Source organism: Ambystoma mexicanum, chromosome 3p (genome assembly GCF_040938575.1).
Source record: "Ambystoma mexicanum isolate Mex_15411 chromosome 3p, UKY_AmexF1_1, whole genome shotgun sequence".
Lineage (NCBI taxonomy): Eukaryota > Metazoa > Chordata > Amphibia > Caudata > Ambystomatidae > Ambystoma > Ambystoma mexicanum.
The window spans coordinates 934,733,659-934,757,900 of NC_090925.1; the positions used below are offsets into that span (position 1 = coordinate 934,733,659).

At 44.2% G+C, this 24,242-nt stretch overlaps 1 protein-coding gene across 1 annotated transcript in view; it reads right to left on the reverse strand.

The window, feature by feature from the left end:
* The window catches only part of LOC138581135 (fer-1-like protein 4), a 1,598,034-nt gene that overhangs the window by 1,253,719 nt on the left and 320,073 nt on the right, over positions 1-24,242 (reverse strand). The window contains exons 9-10 of the mRNA XM_069652231.1: positions 14,767-14,898; positions 6,349-6,411 (exon numbers count right to left, since the gene is read on the reverse strand). Coding sequence (XP_069508332.1) covers positions 6,349-6,411; positions 14,767-14,898 — 195 coding nt within the window. The remainder of the gene's footprint in view (positions 1-6,348; positions 6,412-14,766; positions 14,899-24,242) is intronic.

The window sequence follows — 24,242 nt, forward strand, 5'->3', positions numbered from 1 at the left end:
GATAGGGAGAGACTCCCGGACTGGTCGGATGTAATAGCAATGTTCAGGAATATGAGTATATGACTAGCAATGGTTGAACTTTGACTAAGTAGTAATGGAATGTATAAGTAATATGGAAATTATAAGAGATATGACAAGTAACAGGAGCACAGGAGCAGAATTGTGAGTTACGGAACCCAGTAGAGAGAACGTTTTTAGCGGAACATCTACTCCCCCTCCCCCGAGAAGTAGATTAAAGGCTGCTGTACAGGGCCCGCCTGTAGGGCACCAGGAAGCTGTCTAGCGACCAGGTTGAATGCAGAAACAGGGTTGTCCTAGCAGGCAAGGCATAGCAGGATGAGTTACGTTTGAAGTTTGGTTTGTGTGGGGTGGAGGGAAGGGGGGAGGGATAGAAGTGGGAAGCCTAACAAATATAATAACAGAATGCATCAAGCTCCTATTGAGACTGGTTACAGGCTGGTGGCCTCACTGACACCCTAGACACGGTCCATAATGTCTGGTACAATTAGAACCATGACCTGGAATGTCAGGGGGCTTAACAATTACGTGAAACGCAGAAGATTGAGCATGTATATCCGGAGGAATACTGTAGGGATAGCATTGTTACAGGAAACGCACTTATATGCACAAAAGCAAAAGAAGCTAGAGAGGACGTGGGGAGGGTATGGTGGGCTCCACATATGCTACGGGGGTCCTGATATGGGTAGCCCCAATATACCATTCAGAGTGCTGACAGTAAAAACTGATAACGAAGGAAGGATGGCTATGCTACACGGGATATTAGAAAACCAGGAGATTTGTGTTGTGAATACTTATGCCCCAAACCATGACGCTACTGTGTTTTTTAGATCACTGTATGCGAGACTAGGAATGTATAGGGGTGGAATTTTGATTTGGGGAGGAGACTTTAACTGTACAGTAGACTCCACCAAAGATAGGTCAGATGCAAAACACAGACAACCATCTCCTCCAGCCGTGTTACTGAACTCGTAACTAGAACACTTCGAACTGCAGGACTTATGTAAGGGTCAAACATGGGGAGGGAAGGGAATATTCCCATTACTCGGCGCTGCACAAAGTATATACAAGAATAGACTACATGTTTACTGGGGTGGAGTATGAATCTGAATTTTCGGAGTTGGAGTATTTAGCCAGAGTACTGTCAGATCACTCTCCGCTCGTAGCAAAGTGGAGAGTGTCCCCCCTGACACCGCCCATCCCCACGTGGAGATTGAGCAGTGAATCGCTGCAGGATACAGCGTTTGCTGAGCATGTCAGGAACAGCACAATTGAATACATTGCAGTGAATGAGGGGAGTGTGCAGAAGGTGGGTACAGTGTGGGAGGCGTATTAAGTGGTTATCAGAGGGGAAATGATAGCGGAATCGGGAGGAGGGCAAAAAGTTATTGTCAGAGAACTGGAGGAGATAGAAGAGAAATTAAAGGTGCGAGAAAGGGAGGCTCCAAGAGCACCTAGATGCGGTATTTGCATTGAAACAGGAAGGCCTTGCACAATGGGACAGGCTCGGGAAGTTTAATTATGCAAAATATCTGGAAAGGAGCCATGCGCAAGGAGATAAACCTGGGAGAATGGCTTTGTAGGCGTGATGATACTAGTTCTCCAATATGCTCCATTAGAAACACAGATCGAGGACGAATATGCAAGTGGGCATAAACAAGGTGTTCTCTGAGTACTATAGGGCATTGTATGAAGACCCCCAGGAAGGTAAGGACGAGGATATACAGGAAGTTCTTGAACAGATAACCCTGCCCAGGCTGAACCTCTGGTGGCACCCATAACTCTGGAGGAGGTGGTAGCTACCATTAGGACACTGCCAACGAGGAAAGCGCCAGGAATGGATGGGCTCCCAAGTGAATTTGACAAAGCCTATGCCGATATGCTGGCACAATTGATGGCCAAAGTGTATAACGAGGCGTATGCAGACAATTTCCTACCTGGGAGCATGAGCGAAGCCCTAATAGTGCAGCTACTCAAACCGGATAAAATAAGTACAGACTGTGGATCCTACAGACCACTGTTGCTGCTAAATCAAGATAGCAAGATTCTCACGGCTATTTTGGTTAATAGACTCCGAAAGGTAATACACGTTCTGACTGATTCATCCAGACCATCCGGGGTATGTACCCGAGAGAAACATCTCGGAGAATCTGAGAAGACTGCACCACGTGATTTATAGTATGGCGGATTGCACCTCTGAATGTGTAGTGGCCTCCTTAGATGCGACAAAGGCATTCAACTCAGTGCATTGGGACTGGTTATATGCCACCATGATGAATATGGGGATTGGCCCACGGTACATTAAATGGGTACGGTTGATATAAACTAGGCCAATGGCCAGGGTCAGGACAGGGAATACATACTCAGAGGCATGGCAACTGTATAGAGGAACGAGGCAAGGGTGCCCATTGGCCCTGATGTTATACATCATAGCGGCGGAACCTATGGCGGCATATTTGAGGCAGGAATATGGGGATGCAGGCATAGGTGGGGTGAGACATGTAGTGTCTATGTATGCGGATGACGTGTTTCTATATGTGAGTAATCCGGAGAAGAACCTGCCATACATTTTGGAGGTACTGGATAACTCTAGTACATGAACAGGAATCAAAATAAATAAAAATAAGTCATGCTTGTTCCTGCTGGCCGCGACTGCGAAGATAGCAGAAGAGGACTTACCAGACCTTCCCTTGCCCTGGAGTAGGAACTCCTTTAGATATTTGGGCATTAATATTCATCATGACCCTAAGCAAGAGTATGAAACTAATACAGTGAGAGCCAAAGCCAGTTTGGTAGCGTCCATGGGGTTTTGGAGTAAATTACCTTTGTCAGAGATGGGCAAGGCAGCATTGTTAAAAATGGTTGCATTGCCAAGACTTATGCACTGCTTCAGGAATGTCCCATACAACATACCAAGACGGTACTTTCGAGACCTAGATAGGATGCGTAGAGGGTTCCTGCGGCAGGAGGGGAGGAATAGGGTAGCCCTAAGCATGCTGCAAAGGGCGTACGAACAGGGTGGGCTAAAAATACCAAACTTTGAGCTGTACTTTCTAGTGTGTCAGTTATAATACGTGATGCAATAGATGGCAGATGACCCCACGGCGTAAACATTGCTGTTACAACCAGTTCTAGAATAAAGACACTTAAGGGACCTCTTGTGGATCCCCACCAGGGAGCAAAATGGGAACCCCTACTTAGTGAAATTGGGTATCAGAGTCTGGCATAGGGCCTGTAGGGTTATGGGGATGGCGGACCCACTCTCACCACAGATACCAATAGCGGGGATATTGGAAGGGAAACCGGGCAGTAGGGCGCTGATAGAAACGAGTTGGGAAATGTGTTGGGATGGCAACGGTGGGAGACCTGCTAAATGAGGGAGGGTGGAAGACATTTGCAGAATTGCAAGAAGCTACGGGCATACGCGCAGGACAGTTCCTACAGTATAACACAGTAATGAAGGTACTGAGAGATAGATGGCCAAACAACACTGAAAGGGTAATCGAGAATGAGGACATTGAGACGTTGCTCACAGTAGCGGAGGGAGGACACGCCATTTCTAGAATCTATGAGGTCTTGATGGGTCTAACCTCTCGATCAGAGCTGAAATGCAAAGAGAAATGGGAAATAGAATTGGGGAAAACATTTGAGGATAGAGATTGGAAAGAAGTAACATTGTACCATAAGATGGTCTCTAGGAACGCAAGACTGCAATTAATACAACTGTATGTCACACAGAAAGCATACCTCACACCCGATGTTATCTCAACCTTTAAAGGGGCCACTAGAAAAGAATGTCCCAGATGTAAAGGGGAGGATGCTGGGCTCATACATATGTTTTGGGAGTGCCTTTGTACCAGAATTCTGGAAGAGGGTGGCATATAAAGCAGCCCAGGGAGGCATAGAATTGGATATCCAGACACTGGAGGCTTGCATGCTTGGCCGATATAAGAGGAATGTGAAAGATAAACAGTTGACCAAACTCAAAGATTTCATGGATATAATGACTAAGCGCAGTATAGCCATGGGTTGGAAAGACACGAAAGAACCGAGCATAACCAGATGGTGGAAGGAGCTGGAAAAATGATGTGTAGCTGAGACAGGGGTATGGGAAAAGGCACTCAGAGAACAAAATGCAGAGAAGAGAATTGATATACAGAGATGGATAGCGTTAACAGTAACACTGTTTGCAGATAAAGGAGGGGAGGAAGCTGCAGAGTCTGCAATAAGGCAGGTTGACGCGTTGAGAGGATAATGTATGACTTGATAGGTTACATAGGATAAGTTTGTAGGGGGTTATGTAGAGTAAGTTGGGGTTGATGAACGCATATGACGTTGGAAAGTTGTATTTTATCACTAAGTTTGTTGTTATTTTTGGTTTGGTGTTTAATAAATGCACTAAAATATATATATTTTTTTAAAACATTGTGCAATAGAGGCTTTAACTTCAGAATGTGTTATGAAATGGTGCATCCCGTTGTAGCTGTTTATTTAGAAACTCCTTACGGCCGTCCGTTTGGAGTTTAGCAGGTACTCACCCACTGATAAATATGTGTCTAAAAGCCACAACTACACTGGGTCCCTTCTTGTCTTTTAAAGCCTAAACATAGGCGTATTTTGATAGGACGCTGATGATGGCTAGAATATATCTAAGGATTGGTCACCTATAGCCAATAGACTAATATCCAGATACATATAGGTTTTTGCCCTGATTATATAAGGACAAGCACCTTCTCTATATGCTTGCGCTTGCACTAAAGAAAAGCGCCCATTAGACATGTTCTTGCTTCACTACAGTGTATCACCACACTTCACTGCACTTAACTTTTTGTAAATGAATCTCATGTTTTCTCTTGTATTTAATTGTTTGTTTTTTCTATTTTGCATTTATACTCATCAGTTTACAAATAATGTGATGTTTTGATGGAATATATATATCTGTGAACGACCTATACCTCTGTAAACTTTTCGCTGCAGAAGGTTCTGTAGGGCTTTTTGTTCCTAGAAAATGTTACTTGATTACTCTTGTAAGCATCCAATTCCTTTACCTTGATTAAACCCTGGTGAATATATATTTTTTGTAATAAACTTACACCATGTACAAATTTTGTGTCTACATGCACGAATGAATATGTATTGTACTCCTTTCCCTGTTGGGATTCTTTAGACTTTGACACAAGTTCAGAACAGTGGTGATCTTTGTAAACACCAACTAATCCCCTTGTGTTTTGAATAATGGCATATAGCATTCAAAATATGCATCAATTATCGTCAGGCGGCTACCCCTGTATGTGATATAGAATATATCTAAAGCCAACATTGTCTCCCTAGAACTGGCTCATATTTATAAGATCAGACTGCCATTGTTGATTGATGTCAGATACCATGTTCATTCGTCGTTTCAAAGGTTTTCAGACTGGCTTGTGTAGCATGTAAGACTCCCGATCCAATAGCCATGCCTTGACAGTGCTCCTTGCCACATTTGTGCCATCAGTTCTCAATTTACGAAACAATCACTCAACACCTCCATAACTACCAATAGCCCTTTCATCGTAATATAATTTAGACAGCTTTATGCAGGCATTGTTCACCCGATAGCCATTGGACATAAAGACACAACTACATTTTACAAACAGATTTTTATTGACATTTAGTATCTAGGTTAATTTTCTGCTGTATAATTATCAATCGAGCTACAAATTCTGCAACATGCTCGATTACTTCATACACACATTTATGGGAGTTCAGTCACATTTATATCAAATTTTGTATACAGTGGGATTCTTATAAATTTAGGTTGAATGTATATAAAATGTCTATAATATTTCTTGGGGGTCACAATGTATTGGGGTTCAATAAAATTTATGGTGGTTCAGTTAAATCGATATCAAATTGTATATATACTTCAGCAGGGTTATCGAAAGTATTTCAAATTTATATCCAGTTCATATAAAATGTATCGAGGGTCAATCCAATTTTTAGGGTTCGGGGCCTGATAAAAGGGCATGGTCACCTGTCACTTTTACCTCTTAATGAAAGGGAACTACTCTACTACTGAACGCAATTGAAAGTCAATCATTCTACTATTGGTTTGTTTGGATTGAGCCAATTTTCCTTCATTACATTGCATACATTCAAATATATGAAACAAATGAATAATCAAACACATGCGATACATTCGTTGTATGTTCTTTATCTATTAAAAACCAATGCAGCACTTTTGTTCTAATGTAAGACATACTTACATTAGTCCTTGGGTGCACCACAGCCGCAAAAATATAAACTACTCAAGCACTTGCAAAACAAGCCCTTTCAAAAAGTCGTACTTACTGTTATTTCGATTAGTTTGTTGAACACAACTTCACGTGGCTCAAAGTATTCAAAGAGGAAATCCTAAAATAAAAGAAATACAATACATTTTATGTTAGACCCAAAACATATGCAGTGCATTCAACACATTTGGAAACAATCCTGAATGGTAATTAGATTTGGTATTTCCGTTCTGTATGAAACCCAAATAGAGCTGATATTTTGCATCAATGCGCACTCGTTGGAGACTGGAGGATGGACTTGTTTGATTCAGGGTCCTGCTTTACTGCATAGAGTTGCCAAAGAAGGGGTCTAAGGAATGGGGGCTAGACTGGTTTATCTCCAGCATTACCTTACCCCTGGTCCCTGTACCATATGCATTCCACGAGGGTCGATTCTATCGCTCATGTTCTCAATTTGAACATGGAGTTGATGGGAAATATGTTAGAAAACTCGGGCATCGCTGCCCTGCTGAGTGCTCTTAACATCATCTTCAAAACACAGTGTGCAAAGGATACATTCATGAAAGTATAACAAATATATAACAAAGTCCTCGAGCTGGCAGCAAGAAAGCATATTTTCTGCCCCACAAGTCACTTGCATACATAAAAGAATACATGTTTTAATTAATAAGTGTCTTTATTCGTAGCTACCAGGTGAATGTTGTGAAACATGGGCGTTAAGAAATGTATAACCACAAAATTATGCTCTCATTACGTTTATTTATTATACATTCATTAATGTGAATTCTTACAGGTGTGTTGTTCCTTACCTGATGTGCATGCATCATGATACTTCCATTATTGTTATGAGGAAGTCAATTTAGTCTATTACAGATTAACACTAAATTCATCCAAGTACACATAACCAACACCATGCATTCAATAGTGGTAGAAACACAATGAACCATGACATTATTATGCATGCAATTGAAAATATGTATCTTGCACTTTCTCTCCATAGCCCCGCTATAAATCACACCATTCTCTGCATATCACGTCTTAAACAAGAAACACTGCGTAAGGCCACAATGAGCTATAAAGTTCATAAGATGTAACATAATCCAACAGTAAGTCATACCCCCTACACACAGTCCCTAGCACAGCCAAGGAAGTTGTTCATGCCCTGTTTATGGGTAGCTCTGGCACTTTTTGTAAGGAAACAAATAATCTGTTCCACTCTTCTTGTCTCACCAATAGAATTGTATTTTTGATATGATTCAGCCCCCTAGTTCACTGTACGGCAATTATGTTGCAATTATATGAGTAAACCTAGCCTGGGAGCTAACTAGGCATAGCCAGCTCAGGATGTTACCCATGATCCTACAGAAAACATAGTTTAACAGATTTTTTGCAGCTGTGCGTGAGACGCACAGACCCAAATGGAAGCCACACAAGAAACAATTGTTTCCAAGGGAGAAGAACAAGCTACTTCTTACCTTGTAACGTTCTTTCGATGGGATGTTCCTCCGATGTATTCCTTATCTTTGATGTTACCCATCCCAGCTTGCTGGCCTCGGAAATTGAGGGCCCTGTGCGTTGACGTCCTTCGAGTTGATGTCCCTCGACTGCCTCCGTCTCGGTGCCGATGTCACCGTGTGTATAAATAGACTTGCGCAGTGTCCGTTGCTCAGTTCCGTTTTGAAGCTTGAAATTAGCTGTGCAGTAATTGGTTATTGACCTTGAAGGAGCGTAAACTGCAACCACAATGGAAGTTTTACTGCGGGATGGATGGGAGGGGTGATAAGGAATACGTCGGAGGAACATCCCATCGAAAGAACGTTACAAGGTAAGAAGTAACTTGTTCTTCAAAGGGATTGTGTCCTCTGACGTATTCCTTATCTTTGATAGACTCCCATAGCAGTGGTATGAAAGAGGAGGTGGGAGTAAAATGTAATATTCCATTTAAGAATGTACAGAATGTAACACAGCTTTGCCAAATCTTGTCTCTTGGCGAGAGGAGGAATCCAGGCTGTAAAATTTTGTAAAAGTATGTGCGGACGACCATGTGGCAGCCACACATATGTCCCGAATCGGAACTCCTCTCTGGATAGCCGAAGAGGCTGCGATACCCCTGGTTGAATGAGCCCTAAGATATTGAGGGGGCTCTTTCCCTGCCAATTTGTAGCATTCTAGAATGGTTAAAATAATCCATCTTGAAATGGTCTGTTTCGTGATTGGCATTCCTAACTTGGGTCCTTTATGACCTACAAACAGTTGGTCTGCTTGTCTTATTCTAGCAAGTCTGCTGATATAAAAACTTAAGGCACGCCTTGGATCCAGCCTATGTAACCTCTCTTCCTCTTTCCCTGGATGGGGAGGAGGGTAGAATGAAGGTAAAGTTATTTTGTGAGTAATGTGGAATTCAGAAACCACCTTTGGGAGAAAATTAGGCCTCAATTGTAAGACAACCTTGTCTTTATGAAAGATTGTATGAGGAGGTTTGCAAGATAGAGCTTGTAATTCACTCACTCTTCTGGCAGATGTTAGAGCCACTAGAAAGACTGTTTTAAGAGTGGGAAATCTTAATGAACAAGAATGGAGTGGTTCAAAAGGAATACCCATCAGAACATTTTGTACTAGATTTAGGTCAGACAATGTAACTTGGAAAGGCTTTGGGGGATAAACATTAGTTAACCCTTTCAGAAATTGGACTACCAGAGGTAATTTGAAATATGAAGGCTCCTCTGTAGTGCGCTTAAAGATTGATAGCGCTGCGAGGTAGCCTTTGATCGTACCAACTTGAAGACATGAATTTGCTAAATACATTAAGAAAGATAACACCATAGGTGTACTGCATGAAAAGGGTTCAATATTCTTTTCTCTACACCAGTTGCAAAATTTGTTCCAACGGCAGCGGTATAAAGTCTTTGTTGCTGGCCTTCTAGCCGAAAGCAACACCTCCATGATGTCATCCGGGAGATCCCAATCCTTGTATCTCAACCTTTCAGAAACCAAGCGTGAAGGTTGAGGTTGCTGATGTCTGGATGGAGAACCTGACCTCCCTTCTGCGAGAGAAGATCCTCTCTTTGCAGAAGACGAATTGGAGGGCAGATGGACATGTCCAGAAGGTCCGGGTACCACGTTCTCCTGGCCCAATATGGGGCAATTAGGATCATGATGTTCCCAGAATCTTCTCAACCTCCTGATCATTTGAGGAATGACGGGGACTGGAGGAAACGCGTACAGGAGTGGAAACTCCCAGTTCACTACGAATGCTTCTCCTAGAGCTGCTCTCGTGGGAAATTCCCTTGAACAAAACTGATCGCACTTCCTGTTGATGCTGGTACAAACAGATCCACTTGAGGGTTGCCCCAAAGGGCGAAGATCTCTTGAAGGACTTCCTGAGCTAGCTCCCACTCGTGGGAAACTGTACTCTGCCTGCTCAGAGCATCCGCCGTCAAGTTCTTCTCTCCGGCTAGGTGAACTGCCGATAGAGAGATTCATTCATGAATTGCCCAAAACCAGAGCTGCATTGCCTCTCTGCACAGTGGCAATGATCCTACGCCTCCTCTTTTGTTGAGGTACTGCATGGCCACTGTGTTGTCCGTCATTATCAGGACATTCTTCCCCTGTACTGATGGCAGAAAAGCCTTCAGCGCTAGTCGGATTTCTCTCAGCTCCAACAGGTTGATATGTAGTCTGGACTCCGATGGAAACCAACGACCGCTGATGGTCAAGTCGTTGGCATGGGCTCCCCACCCCGTGAGTGAGGCATCCGTGACTACTGTTATCTCCGGCTATGGTTGCCAAAACAGTTCTCCTTTCAAAATGTTCCCCCGACAGGTCCACCATTGAAGGTCTCGAGCCACTCTGTCCGGGACTTGAAGGAGATCTGACATTCTTCCTGAAAATTGCGACCATTGGGTTCTTAGTGCCCACTGGAGGGATCTCATTCTCAGGCGAGCCTCTGGCACTGGGAAAATGCAGGATGCCATGAGGCCTAGAAACCTCAAAAAGTCGAAGGCTGGAGGACGTTGGGCCATCTGCAGAATATCTTGAGCCCACACTTCTGGTGGGGAGGCTTTTCCCAGGGAAGTGTCCAGGACTGCTCCAATAAACTGGAGCCTATGTGATGTTATCATCTGTGACTTCTTTAAGTTGAGGGAGAAGCCCCGCTTGTGAAGGAAGTGGCAGACCTAATCCAGATGGATCTGAGCTTGTTCCGAAGATACTACTCTGATCAACCAATCGTCCAGGTAGGGGTAGACGTGGATCCCTTCCCTCCTTAGACTTGCAGCCACTACCGACATTAGTTTGGTGAAGACCCTCGGGGTGGAGGTCAGCCCAAATGGCAGAACTCGAAACTGATAATGAGAGTTGCCAATTGCGAACCTCAGGTATTTCCAGTGTTTGAGATGGATTGGCACATGGAAATAAGCATCCTGAAGGTCTAGAGATACCAACCAGTCCTGAAGCTGGAGGGCCTGAAGAATCTGAGAAAGAGTTGCCATCTTGAACTTGTCCTTCCTGAGGAATTTGTTGAATTCTCGTAAGTCCAAGATGGATCTCAGTCCTCCGTCCTTCTTTAGTACTAGGAAGTAGGGGTAATACCAACCCTTGTTCCTCTCCGCTACAGGTAACGGTTCTATGGCACCTTTCTCTAGCAGGTCTACAATCTCCTGCATAAGGAGCGGATCTGGAAACTTCAAAGAGTTGTTCCCCGGTGGATGACTCTGAGGGGTGTGTAGGAAGGGCCCAAGCATCTGACGTAATAGCCTGCCATTCTGCCAGATGTTGAGTTAACCTGCCCCCTACTGGTTTCTTGTGAGGGAAGACCTCAGAGGGGTTTAGAAGCGGCTGACGCAGCTGCCGGGGGTAAAGTGGCACCTGTTGCTGCGGTTTTTGTACCTTTTCCTCGTCCACCAAGGGTGAATGGTTTATGGCCCCTTTGAGCTGGCTGTCCTCTACCTTTTCCGAATGCGGTGAGAAAGCGAAAGGACCTACCCCTCCAGGAGGTTCCTGAGGGGCGATTCGGAGTCTGTCGGATTGCAGCCCCAAGAGATTTCGCTGCTGTCTTGAATGTTTGTAATCTCTCCAGGCTGTCATCAGCCGTCTTACCAAACAAAGAAGTGTTGTCAAAGGGCATGTTCAAAAGTCTAGCTTGTACATCTGGAGCAAAACCAGACTTCCGCAACCACGCAAATCTGCGGATTGTGGTACTTGCCGCCATGGCCCTGCTGATACTGTCAGAAGAATCAATGCCTGTTTGAAGGGACTCGCACATTGCATCTTTTCCATCCTTGATGATGTTTAAAAAATGCTTCCCTTTCTTCTCCTTCTGGGAGACAGTCAGCCGCTGATGAAGCATACTCCCAAAGTATACGGCTGAATCTTGCAAACGTGCAAGTGGCGTTAATAGATTTAAGCGCTATGCTACATGCTGAAAAGACTTTTTTTGACATAGCCTCAAATCTTTTGTCCTCCCTATCCTGTGGAATAGTAAGGTATGCAGATCTACTGTTTGATGAAGTTGCTGCTTGTACAACCAAACTCTGGAGTTGGATGTTTGCTCAAATATTCAGGATCTGTAGCAGATACCCTGTATTTAGCAGACAGTCTCTTGTTAACTGCAGGGATAACTTCAGGAGTTTCCCAATTTGCAGAAACTTTTCTTTGCAGAGCAGAATGAAAGGGGACAACAGGATCCTCCTGTGGACCTTTATCTAAAATATCTGTAAGGTCGTCCTTCTGAAAAGAGGGTGTAGGTGTAGACCACCCCATGAATTCGATTATTCTGGCCATCGGAACCTTATAAGGGGTTTAAACCCAATTTCTAGAGCAGAAGGAGCCAAGTTTGTTGTCACTGGTTGTGAAAACGTCGAGGTTGTCCTCAGGAAGTCACAGGCTTTGACAAACTCGAAAAGGGCGTCGAAAAAGTCTGAAGAGACCTCAATGTACTTGAGAGGATCGGAATCCTACTCGGTCTCGTCAAAATAGTCGATGGCATTCTCGATGTCATGGTCGAGGTCCTCGACACCTCTACTGTAGTGACAGTTGTAGGTCTGTCCTTTATCGGAGTCGACAGTGGCGTCAAAGACGGCGTCGACGCAACCGATTTATGCGTCAAAGGGCCCTTCGCCAACGGCCTCGATGAGGCAGATTTATGAATCGAAGAAACATTCGACGAAGGCGTCGACAACGTGGTCTTACTGCCTTTACTCGGGGGGTTAATGTCGCTCTCGGGTAGTTTCTCTCGCCGGGTGCAACGGCTCGCAGCATTTTGATTTTTCAGGTCTTTCATCCGGGGTATCACCTTCAGACGTCTCCGAGGGGGTCGAGGCCACTTTCTCGAAGACGCTAAGCATTTTCTTACGGAATTCCTCCCACTTAGCTGGAGAGCTGTGTTTCGTGGGGCAGGGGACCCTTTCCGGAGAGACAGAAGAAGACGAAGGAGAGGGAGATCTACGACGCCTCTTCTTAGAGTGTCTCGATCTCGAAGACTGATGGGAACCACTTCGAGATCTTGAACGGGAATGTTTCTTATGACGACGAGGAGACGAATGTCTCGACTCTGCCGAAGAACTTTCGAGGGAGTAAGAGATTTAAGAGTCTTACCTCTTTCTAGCTTCCCCTTATGCTCCTTCAAGGCTTTCACCGTCATGGACATACAGCCCTCTCATTCCGAACAGTGATGCTCCGATCCCAGGCACCACAAACAGATCCTGTGAGGATCCGTCCACGACATTTTCTTCCCACAGTCTCAATGGTCGATGGTTCGGATGAAGAAGCCATCGAAATAAGGTAATATCTTCGAAGAGTAAGTCTGTCGGTGACGTCGGCGCCGAGATGGAGGCTGTCGAGGGACATCAACTCGAAGGACGTCGATGCGCAGCGCCCTCCACTGAAAAAAATAAATTCCGGGGCCAGCAAGCTGGGATGGGTAACATCAAAGATAAGGAATATGTCGGAGGACACAATCCCTTCGAAATATATATTTTTAAAGTGAGCTTGATAGGCTCCCTGGAAATAATCATTGCAAACCTCCAACAGCACCATTGGCTTTGGACGTTCCGACTGTCTACCTCAAAACGTGAGAAGATCATTGTATGATATTAGAAAAGAATGTATAGTGCACATCATCAATATCTTTGTGTCTTGCCAAGATGTTTTCGTTACAGTGAAAATCTCTTGCGAGGGGATGTGAAACATTTCTCTCTCCAGATGTTTTGGACTACAACTCCCGTTAGCCCTTACCACCAAAGTGATTGATGAGGAATCATGAGAGGCGTAGCACAAACATCTTACATGCAGGTTACAGACCCCTAAACTAGCACAACCAGCTTGTGTGTGTAGGTACGAACATTACATTAGATTACATTGGTTTTACAAACAAGCCCCTTTCTAGCATATATTCTGTGCATGGATGAATAAGCATTTAGACCCCAACTAAAATCTAGGCATGAGCACCACAGCATCCACATAAAGAAGAATCTGTCCTGGGGCTAGGAATGCCCAAACTAGCTGATGTGGAGTGAAGGCCTTTGATTCCTTTTTCCGAAAATTAGTGTATAGGATAGCAAGTATAGGAGCCAGCACACAATTGTTGTGATTTTAGTCCCCTATGGAGAGGTCTGTAATCGGTGTTATCAGCTGTCACTCTACATATAGACATGAGGCAAAGATGAAACTGAAGTCTCATAATTAGGGTAATGGGTGATAACATCTGTTAGAGCCCTCCCCCGATATTTATGGCCAATACACTATGTCCAGTATTTTTTGTTACTCTTAAAAGGATAATCTATTCCTGACTTTTATTTTTCATTGTGGGACCTGTAGTCCATGATTTCCCCATTATAAATATATGTTTATAATCCCAGAATGCAAAATAAAAAAATACAGAGGACTAGCGTCCCCCCCAATGGAATGGTGCATATTGTTGTGCATGTAATTAGTAACACATTAGATACTGGTGCAGCATGTAGCTTAGAAAAATAAATACCTACTTGCAGGTAAATCGAATGGGACATGTCAGCAAGTATGAAATGTGTCTGTATCACCGACCGAGACCACATGCTCCAGTCTTCAGCTTTCATTGAATAACTTAATGTATTATGGGAGTTGTACATTTGGTTCATTCAAATTAGATAAAAATTAACAGATTACAATTGTTATTTGAAGGAACGCACAGGCCTATTATGTGACTGGGGGCCTGGAGCAATCTGGTACCCTTGCTAGAAAAGACATGGTTAAGCTCTCACACCCACACATTCTCTTGGCTGTTAAAACAAACTTCCAGGACCAGGGTTGGACTAGGACAAACAATAGTTTGAGGCACCAAGAAAAAACAGACCTCACTCGTGTGTAATCCGTTACTTTTCCTCACAAACACTTTAGTGGTATCAGTGGCAAATTGTTTAATGTTAGCAAAATACGTGGGAAATTGAGCATTTAACTACATTTAAATGGGAATCAGACAACACTGCTGTTTTATGCTTACCTGATTGTAGTAAGGAGTGTTGGTTGACTTTTGTGTTGCTGTATGTTTCTTCTCATCTCCCACTTTTACATGTACAACAGGGTCAATGTTCACACCCACCAATTTTTGCGCTTGTATGATGGTAATCCTAATCTGTTGAGACAGAGCAAGACAGTGAATGTGTTTCTTCTATTTCATTTCAATGTTTGTGACATTATATAATTATAATTACAATTGTTATTTTATAAGGCGCTTAATACCGGGGACCAGTTTCTAAGCGCGACGCGCACTTAGTTCACCAATAAAGTAGGAGTTGCCTTTATTGGTGTACACTAGGCCTAGAAAAGGGCTATGCCCATATCAACTGGCTGCAGGCTTTTACTGAGGCGGTATGCCCCGAGGTGGCAGGCCCACCCTGTGGACAACGGCCTGCCGCCCAAGTTAAGGGCATCAGCAAAGCGATGGTTTGGTGATATGCTCTGAGAGGTATTGGAGAGCAGTGTTACTGATGCAGCGGTGGGTAAAGGTAAGACTCTTCAAGGAGATACGGTCTTTAGCTGCCAGCCAGTGGGCGTCTCTTCCAGCTTGAGCGATGTGGTCTGATTTATTTAGGGTCAGGGCAGTGCGGAGGGCGTTATTTTGAACAGTTTGTCGTTTTTTCCTTTTACATTTGGAGGTGCCAGCGAGAAGACTGTTACAATAATCCAACTTGGAGCACATAGTGGCTTGAGCGATGTTGGTGCAATTGTCAGTGGAGAGGTAAGGGCGGCAGCCGTTGATGAGTTTGGCGGTATGTGCTGTTAAGGAGGCAATGGAGGTCACATGTTTGGAGAGCGAGACGGTGAAGTCCAAATCGACGCCCAGGGTTTTGACTACTGGGGAGACCGGAACGGTGTTGTTGTCAATGATGAAGTGGGAGTATTCGGGTTCTAGGTTGGCTAGGTGGACTGGGTTGCTGACAAGAAGGTGCTCAGTTTTGTCGTAATTCAGACAGAGCCTATGGGTTGCCATCCAGAACTGGACAGATTCATAGATGCAATTAATTTTGGTGGTGTCTTGGTGATGGATCCCGGAGAGGGTGGATGGAGATCTGGGTATCCTGAGCGTAGTTGGTATATTTCATTTGGCAAGAGCTGAGGAGGCCAAAGACAGGCTTGGTAAAGATGTTGTAGAGGGCGGGGAGATGAAGGAGCCTTGGGGCAACCCAAAGGTGATGGAGGTAGGGGTGGAGGAGTCGTTGCCAGCGAAGACACATGAAGTGCAGTCAGACAAGAAAGATGAGATCCATTGGCAGGCTTCGGTGGAGAATAGGGCGGCAGTGGAGAGGTGTTTTCAGAGTATGGTATGGTCAACCAAGTCAAAGGCTGTAGATATGTCTAGTAGCATGAGGAGAGAGAGGTTGTCAGAGTCACAGGCATCATCTAGTTGATTTTTTTAGGTTCAGGAGGGCGGACTCAGTGCCGTGACCAGGACGGAAGCTGGATTGGCGGGGGCTACGCAGGTGGTGGTTTTCTAGGTAAACCTGGACCTTGATATAGGTGGCACAGTCTATTATTTTCAAGAGGAATGGGATGAGGTGATAGGCCCGTAGTTAGCGGGAATGGCAGGGTCCAACCATAGTTTCTTCAGGAGACGGGGTGATCCAGGCTTCTTTGATGGAGGATGGGATGGAGCACGAGTGATGCAATGATGATGGCAGTGATGAGAGGGATCAGCGGCTCAGAACATGAGACACTCTCCTCCCTGACGGCTTCAAGATCCTCTCCGCCCCCAGATCCAACCAGCCTGGAGGGGGTGTAGCCCTGATCTTCCCTGAGTGGTTTCCTGCCTCTTATCATCCCCACTCAAGACTTACTCTTCTTTCGAATGCCTTGTCTTCAGGCTCTCCCTCTTGCCTAGCCACTCACTCACTGTTGCTACTCTCTACCGGCCCCCTGTCCAATTTACCTCTTTTATTTCCAAGTGGACAGACTGCTCCTCCTCCCTCCTGGCCTCAACAACTCAACTCATCCTCCTTGGTGACCTCAACATACATCTTGATTCTCCCTGTTCCTCAGCTGCTCTCTTTCGTGACCTCTGCAATTCCCTCTCCCTCTCCATCCTCCCCTCAGGCCCTACTCATTCTGCCGGTCATACACTTGATGTCTTGATCTCCACTGTCCTCCCCCTCCCTAGTCCGCTGACCACTCCTCTCTCCTGGAGTGATCACTGCCTCCTCTCTTCTCATATTTCCATCTCCTCCCCCAAGCCAAGCCTACCCAAAGATTACCACCCACCTTCTTGGACATCCGGCCTATGAAGCTTGTGCCAATCAAGGCTTTTTCTGCCACCTTCTCCCCCCCCCTCCTCCTCAGGCTAACTCATACCCTGACACAGCCCTGTCCCGGCTCTATTCCTCTATCTCTGCTACTCTTGATGTTCTCGCCGACGTCATGAGGATCTGTTTAAAGTCCAAAGCCAAGTGTAATTCCTGGTATGATTCTGACCTAACTACACTTAAACGTAAGTGTAGAGCGTCGGAGAGGAAATGGAGATATTCTTGCTCATCCTCAGACAAACTGGCATGCCGCCTCCTCCAAAGGCAATACCGCCTTGCTGTCCACTCTAAGAAGAGAGGCCACATTCAAGCCCGCGTCTCTGCGGCATCCAAAAACTCGGCCAAACTCTTTAAAATCTGCAAGGAACTGGCCAACCCTGCTGCAGTCTCCACTCCTCCTCTGGCCTCTCAGGCTCTTTGCAACTCTCTTGCCTCTCACTTTAATTCCAAAACTCAGGACATCTTGCCCTCCCTCTCCTCCGCCCCCTTCCTGTCCCCTCTGAGGAGGTTGCTAGACATGTCCAATCTATGAAAGCCTCATCAAAACAGGTTCATCCCTGTTCCTCTAAAACCATTAAGGACCACATCGACACCCTTGCTCTGGCCCTGGACGATTTCTGCAAACATTCATTTGGCTCTGGATCTTTGCCCTCCCCTCTCAAGCACTCCCTTGTGCATTCTGTCCTCAAGAAACCTTCAGCGGATCCCTCCTGTCCTGCTATCGCCCAATTTCCATTACTCCCTTTCTGGGGAAGCTCCTGGAAAAGCTGGCCATCTCGCAGCTTAATCTTCATTCCAACTCTGTTGGCTCTATCCATGACCACCAATCTGGTTTCAGAGCTGCCAGAAGCATGGAAACTGCTCTCCTGAATATCCTTGAAGACCTGCTCTCCAACCTTGACTCTAACATTCCCTTTCTCCTCATCCTACTTGATATATCCTCTGCTTTCAACACGGTCAACCAAACCATCCTGCTCAACCGTCTCCGTGACAACCTGGGTATCACCGATCAGGCTCTGGCCTGGCTGACCTCTTTCCTTTCTGATCGATCTTCCCAGGTACAACTTGGGTCCTTCCTTTCTTCTACCTCCCTCTCCACCTGTGGTGTTCCTCTGGGGTCTAACCTCTCGCCCTGGCTTTTCAACCAATACCTGGCTACTCTCAACTACTGCATTTCAATTTTCTGCTCATACTTCCATTGCTATGCTGACGACACCCAACTCATTTTCAGGCTTCCCTGTGACACCTCCTTTCCCTCCTTCATTTCCGATTGCCTTATCACCATTCAAAATTGGTGTGCCGCCAATGATCTTTGTCTAAATGCCAACAAGACTGAGATGTTGTTGGTCATTCTCTCTGGTCCATGTGATTCCCATGGTTCCCACCTCTTTGTGATTTCTTCACTACTTCAGTATTATTACTTTCAATTGGGCGATTGTGTGCCTATTCTCTGCAAAATGCTGTGCCCCTGGTGACCTGATGTTGCTTGTTCGGATGTTGCCCTTATGCTCATTCCATCATTCTTTTGCTTTTTTAGTTGTATGTCCAACATAAAAAAAAGAAAATCGCACAGGGACAACTTAGTCCGTAGATTACTGAATTTGAAACACAGGTGGCAAAGTCTTCAATTTTCGTGGATGCCTTATATAGCAATCTCTCATCACGTTGTTACAATTATTACAGTTCAGGAAAGGGAATGTCCCAGTCTTCTTTATCTTCAGTACTTGTTGTTTGTCAGTTTTTGGTTTTTCTGCCTTTATCAGTTGGTCCCTGAAGTTCTGTCCCCTCTTGTAGGCATTTGTAAGATTACATATACCTATGCATAGAAACCTTTAATATAGATTTTTAAGAAAAATTGAATCTTTTGTAATTTATTTCTTTTCAAATAGAAGTGAGAGACAAATTACATATTGGTTGATTCTCAACACAAATAGGTGTGCAGGGGACGGGAGTGTTCCACAAGTGTGTGGACACCTGCTGTTTCTCCAGTTTGTCACACAACCCAGTGTCAGGGTTAGTATTCTCCCTTGCATCATACTACATTTCATGAATACCAAAACATAGTTTAAAGACCCAGGAGTGCTTCTAGACACATAAGATTAGGCATTAGGTATCTACTCTCATTGTAGGGTGTGAAACGTTAGTCTAGATAGCACCCAAGAAGAAAGACTAAGGATACGTCTTTCTTGAACATCTATTGAATTACAGAAAAACATGCTACGACCCTAGCATTTGACAAGAACGAAGCAAATCGTATATTAGGCCTAATAAAGGGCATAGAAGGAAGTATAACGACAGTAACCAATACAGAATGGTTAATATCAAAGTTGGAGAGACTCATCAGACGGCAGATAGCCCAGAAACTACATGCTATCACTCTTGCTCAATACTACCACGCGCAAGGGATACCAAGGGGACTGAGAGTATATCTAAGAACGACTCTATGTAAGGACAACCCACATTTTGTGAACAGGTGGGAACACAGACTTAATAAATGCTCACTTGATTTATTCCTGCTAACCATAGAGGAACTAGCCAAATCAGAAACAAATGTGGACAATGTAATCAAGGAGTTAACAGAACAACTAATGACCTTTAAAAGCAAGGAGGAGCTACAAACTATTCTAGATGATGTCAACTCTACTTTAGAGAGTTACAAAAGAGACATAGAACAAAGAAAGGGACGGAGGTTTAGGAGAGATACTCTGGACTATTCGCAGGATATCGTGTACATGTGGCAGGAACACTATCAACAGATAAAACCAGTCCTTAACAGAAGACCACCACAACAACCGTAAACATCAGGACAAGACGAAAGTGACCCAGGTTGCGAAGCACCAATGAGTGGGGAGGAGAACGGAGCAACAAGTGCACCGGTGCCTCAAGTTACACAACTACATGCATCTCAAGATGCAACAACATCCAATGCCCAACCGACTACAACAACTTATATTTTTATAAAAAAAGCAACGAGAAGAGGCACCAAGAAGCCTAAAACCAAGAAACAAAGAGAACAGCTAGTCGTTAATATATCTTCGCAAAAATATATCATGATGTACTAAACTTGGGTTTATCATTCATCTCTACACAAAACTCCAATCCACTAGAAGAAAAAGTAAACCTCCACAAACTAACAAGAAAGATGAGACTAAAGGTATTTTCTGACTTACAACCTTCAATAGAAAGTCAAGGGACGACACATGAATATCTAGAAATGAAACCAAAAAGCCAGTTTGACCCACAGGTCAACAATATGCCGATAAAAATGTTCGAGAGACAAATGTTGAAAGATTTGAAGAAGGTCAACTTTAATAAAACATTGAGATATAACATCAGACGACACAAGAGCCAGATCATAAGGATCTAGCAGATGACCATACTAGAACTCTAAAACCAGCAGACAAGGGAGGAGATATTGAGCCTCATTACAGGTCGGGCGGTCCGGAAATAACAGTGGCGGTAAACCCGCCGCCACTGTTAATTCCGGACCGGCCAATCACGACTCCAGCAGGCAGGAGGTGATGTTCCTGTCAGGTATGACCTGGCGGGTTTAACACCGCCCGCCTGCAGGCGGACGTGGAAACACCGGCACCATCACAAGATGGTGCCGGTGTTTCCACTTCCCCATTCCCATTGAGTCCTATTGGACTCAATGGGAATGGGGATTTACCAAATTCCACCTCCGGAATTCCCGGGACACGAGGGTCGTAATGCCCTGGTATTTCCGGGAGTCACGGAGGCGGAATGGTAATACGAGTCCGGCGGTAACCAGGCAGTTTTACCGCCTCGGTTACCGCCGGACTCGTAATGAGGCCCATTGTCATCATGGACACCACTTTCTATAACACTTAGATTAAAGGATTATTGGAAGATGAAAACACCTACATAAAAATTGAGGAGGATCCTACAAATCAGATAGCACAGATAATACAGGATACACTGGAAAAGGAATGTCAGAATGACTGGATATCAGAGAAAACTAAAACCTTTTAAACAAATGTTAATCCAATAACACCAGTATTTTACGGCTTACCTAAAATACACAAGGCTTTGAAGAATCCTCCAATTAGACCAATAGTGACTGGAACAGACATCATCTTTAACCCTATACCGGTGTATGTAGATAAGGCTTTACAACTAATAGTACAAGCAACATCAACCTACCTAAGACACACTATACATTTTCTAAATTATTTGAAGGAACTAATAGATGTACAGGATAGCGACCTACTAGTTTCATTACATGTACAAGGCTTAAATACATCAATTACACACTAGGATGGATTGGAAGAATTGGAATGGTCACTACTGATGGAGGACAACTGAATAGCAAACAAAATACTGATACCAGAATTAAGTAAAATTATTCTAGTAAATAATTTCTTTCGCTACATGCCTGTGGTACCTCAATGGGGTCTTCAATGGCCTCAGCATATGCAAATCTATGTATGTATTATCTAGAGTTAAGAATACTACAAATGAGCAACAAGGAGGGTCCTCATTTTTTGGGGGCCATGTGGATGAGGACCAAAACATATATCAAATAACACAATTCCACACTACGGCTACCCGCTCTTCATACATTCAGATTGTGCTTGTCCCACTTAGCCAAGTACATTAGAGCTGTCATATCTAATTTAGACATGTGTACGCAGGATATTTCAAAAATATTTCATATTTCAATCCATATACATTACACCAAAATAATGTAAAGATAGCAGAGAGGCATAACAGGAGAGGCAACCCAAAGAGTTCCAAAACAAAGTCTAAAGATATACCGTTTCTATATGCCCTTAAATAGTCTAGTCAAAGTCATCACATCACAAGACTGATAAAAAAGAACTGCAAACTCATTGAACTTGATCCACAACTAAAGGCCTCGTTCCCGAAACAATCTATCATTGCCTACAAGAGGGAATAGAATTTCAGGGACCAACTGTTAAAGGCAGAAAAACCAAAAACTGACAAACAACAAGTACTGAAGATAAAGAAGACTAGGACATTCACTTGCTGAAACTTTAATAATTATATCAACATGATGAGAGGCAGCGATATAAGGTATCACTGCCACGGGAACAAGATAAAATTGAAGGACTTTGCCCCCTGTGATTCAAAATCACTAATCTATGGAATAAATTGTCCCTGTAGGATTGTTTACATTGGACAGACAACTAGAATAGCGAAATAACAATGGAACGAGCATAAGAGTAACATCAGAACAAGCAACAAGAGGTCACCAGTGGCATGACACTTCGCAGAGAATAGGCACACAATCGCCCAATTGAAAGTAATAATACTGGAAGTAGTGAAAAAATCATAGAGAGGCAGGAACCATGCAAAACACATGGACCAGAGGAATTAGTTTGGATTGAAAAATTGGGAAGTTTAGCCCTGGATGGAATGATTGAGGATTTCAACTTAGGAGCCTTTCTATAACGAGGGTAGGACCAATAACAAATGATAAATCACATATCCTGGCTACACTAGACTTAGGGTCTAACGCGAATAAGATTCTATCCCTGCTGAATAATGTGATATAAATGTGCTCTACAAATTACTTATAGGAAGTGTATGTCGCGCTCTGAAACACTTGTGTACGAGCACGATATAAATAAGATATCATATCATATCATGTCTCAATAAGCTACAGTGGTATATAGAATGTTAACATGATACTATTGATAAGCATTTGGATGGGGACATGGGGTCATACTAGTTACACAATTGGACAACTGAAGTTGAAGTATTGAGGAGTTCAGACCTGTCAGGAATAAGGGCTGGAACAGACGTCAAGTGCTAAAATTCACCTACTGATACCAGGGAGCGCTGGGAGGACATGAAACTACATTTCCCAGTATCCTCAGAGCGCCTGGTAGTTCTGGGCGCGCCCGCGTTGCCAGCTGTCTTTGATTATGAACAGCTTATTAGCAGGCAACGGCGTGCCGCAGGTGTGGCTTATTTCGTTCTGTGAGCGGTTGGCGGTGGGCGGACATAGTAGTACTATGATGTTTACGGATCAGTGATTTCCAGACAGTAGCAAGTATCTAGCAGAACGGAGGGGCTACAAGGCTGTCGGGCGGATTTACTGCAGTTCGCTCTTTGTCTGGGAAGTCCCACGGGGCTCCCAGACTCAAGATAAGTACTTGGGGAAAGTTATGTGAATTCATGTGAAGGGCATGGTGTCTTAGACGGTCCATGAGAGGGCTTGTGTATATACGTTACAGACTGGAATGTGTTTGCAACATTAGCAAGTATAAACTCTTGAAAGCAGAAGTATGCCAATGCGTGCGGGGAAACACAAGCATACCGCACGGGCAAAGAATCGGTGTTCTATCCGGCACGTGGTCAAGAAGTTAATCTCACCTAGTGCGGCAAATTAGTTGATGCAACCATTTATGTTTCTTGTGTGTTGCTTATGCCACCCAAAGGGCCATGTGTAATTGTCTTATCATGCTGGGAATACTCCCATTTGTTTGTTTCCATTACATTGCTTGCTCTATGTTCTTCCTGTGGCTAACCATGGTTTAGTACACGTATTAAGGTGTGATTCTTAGGTGTAGGGCGGTGACAGGAGAATATGGTGTACTCGAATTACTTGTATTGCATTACTTGTACCTTTTTTCAAGGGAATTCTTATTGGTTACATGGTAGACAGGTTAGGGTTTTTTCCCTGTGCTTCCCCTTTACCATCCAATTTAGGAGTTCCTTAACCTTTTTCTGGTGTTCCTAATTTCCCCCACCCTATCCACAACCTCTTCCTAACCCCTCTTCCCCCCATTGGCTGCAACGTGGCGACCTGTTCTATCTATATATCAGGTGCCTGTGCCAACCACGGTGGGAGGGTTGAATTCATTCGGCTTCTGTGGTTCAGGGAGAGTGTCGATCTCTCTTCCCCTCCATTAAGTTGTGATTGTGACATAATAAGCCACCCCCATATTGGGATACTCACAACCACCCAAGCCAAATGGAAGCAACTTCTCCACCTTTGGCCGATGTGCTAAAGGCTCTACAAGACATCCAGGTGGAATTAGAGCATGCCAGGCAGGAATCTACTACGCTGAAAGCGCAGGTACAAGGTTTGGTGGCACAAGGTACGCCCTTGGAAGGGGCCAGTACATCTAACACTATGGGAGCCTCTATCAGCAGGAACCCTACTGTCATTGTTCAACCTCCCAGTAGT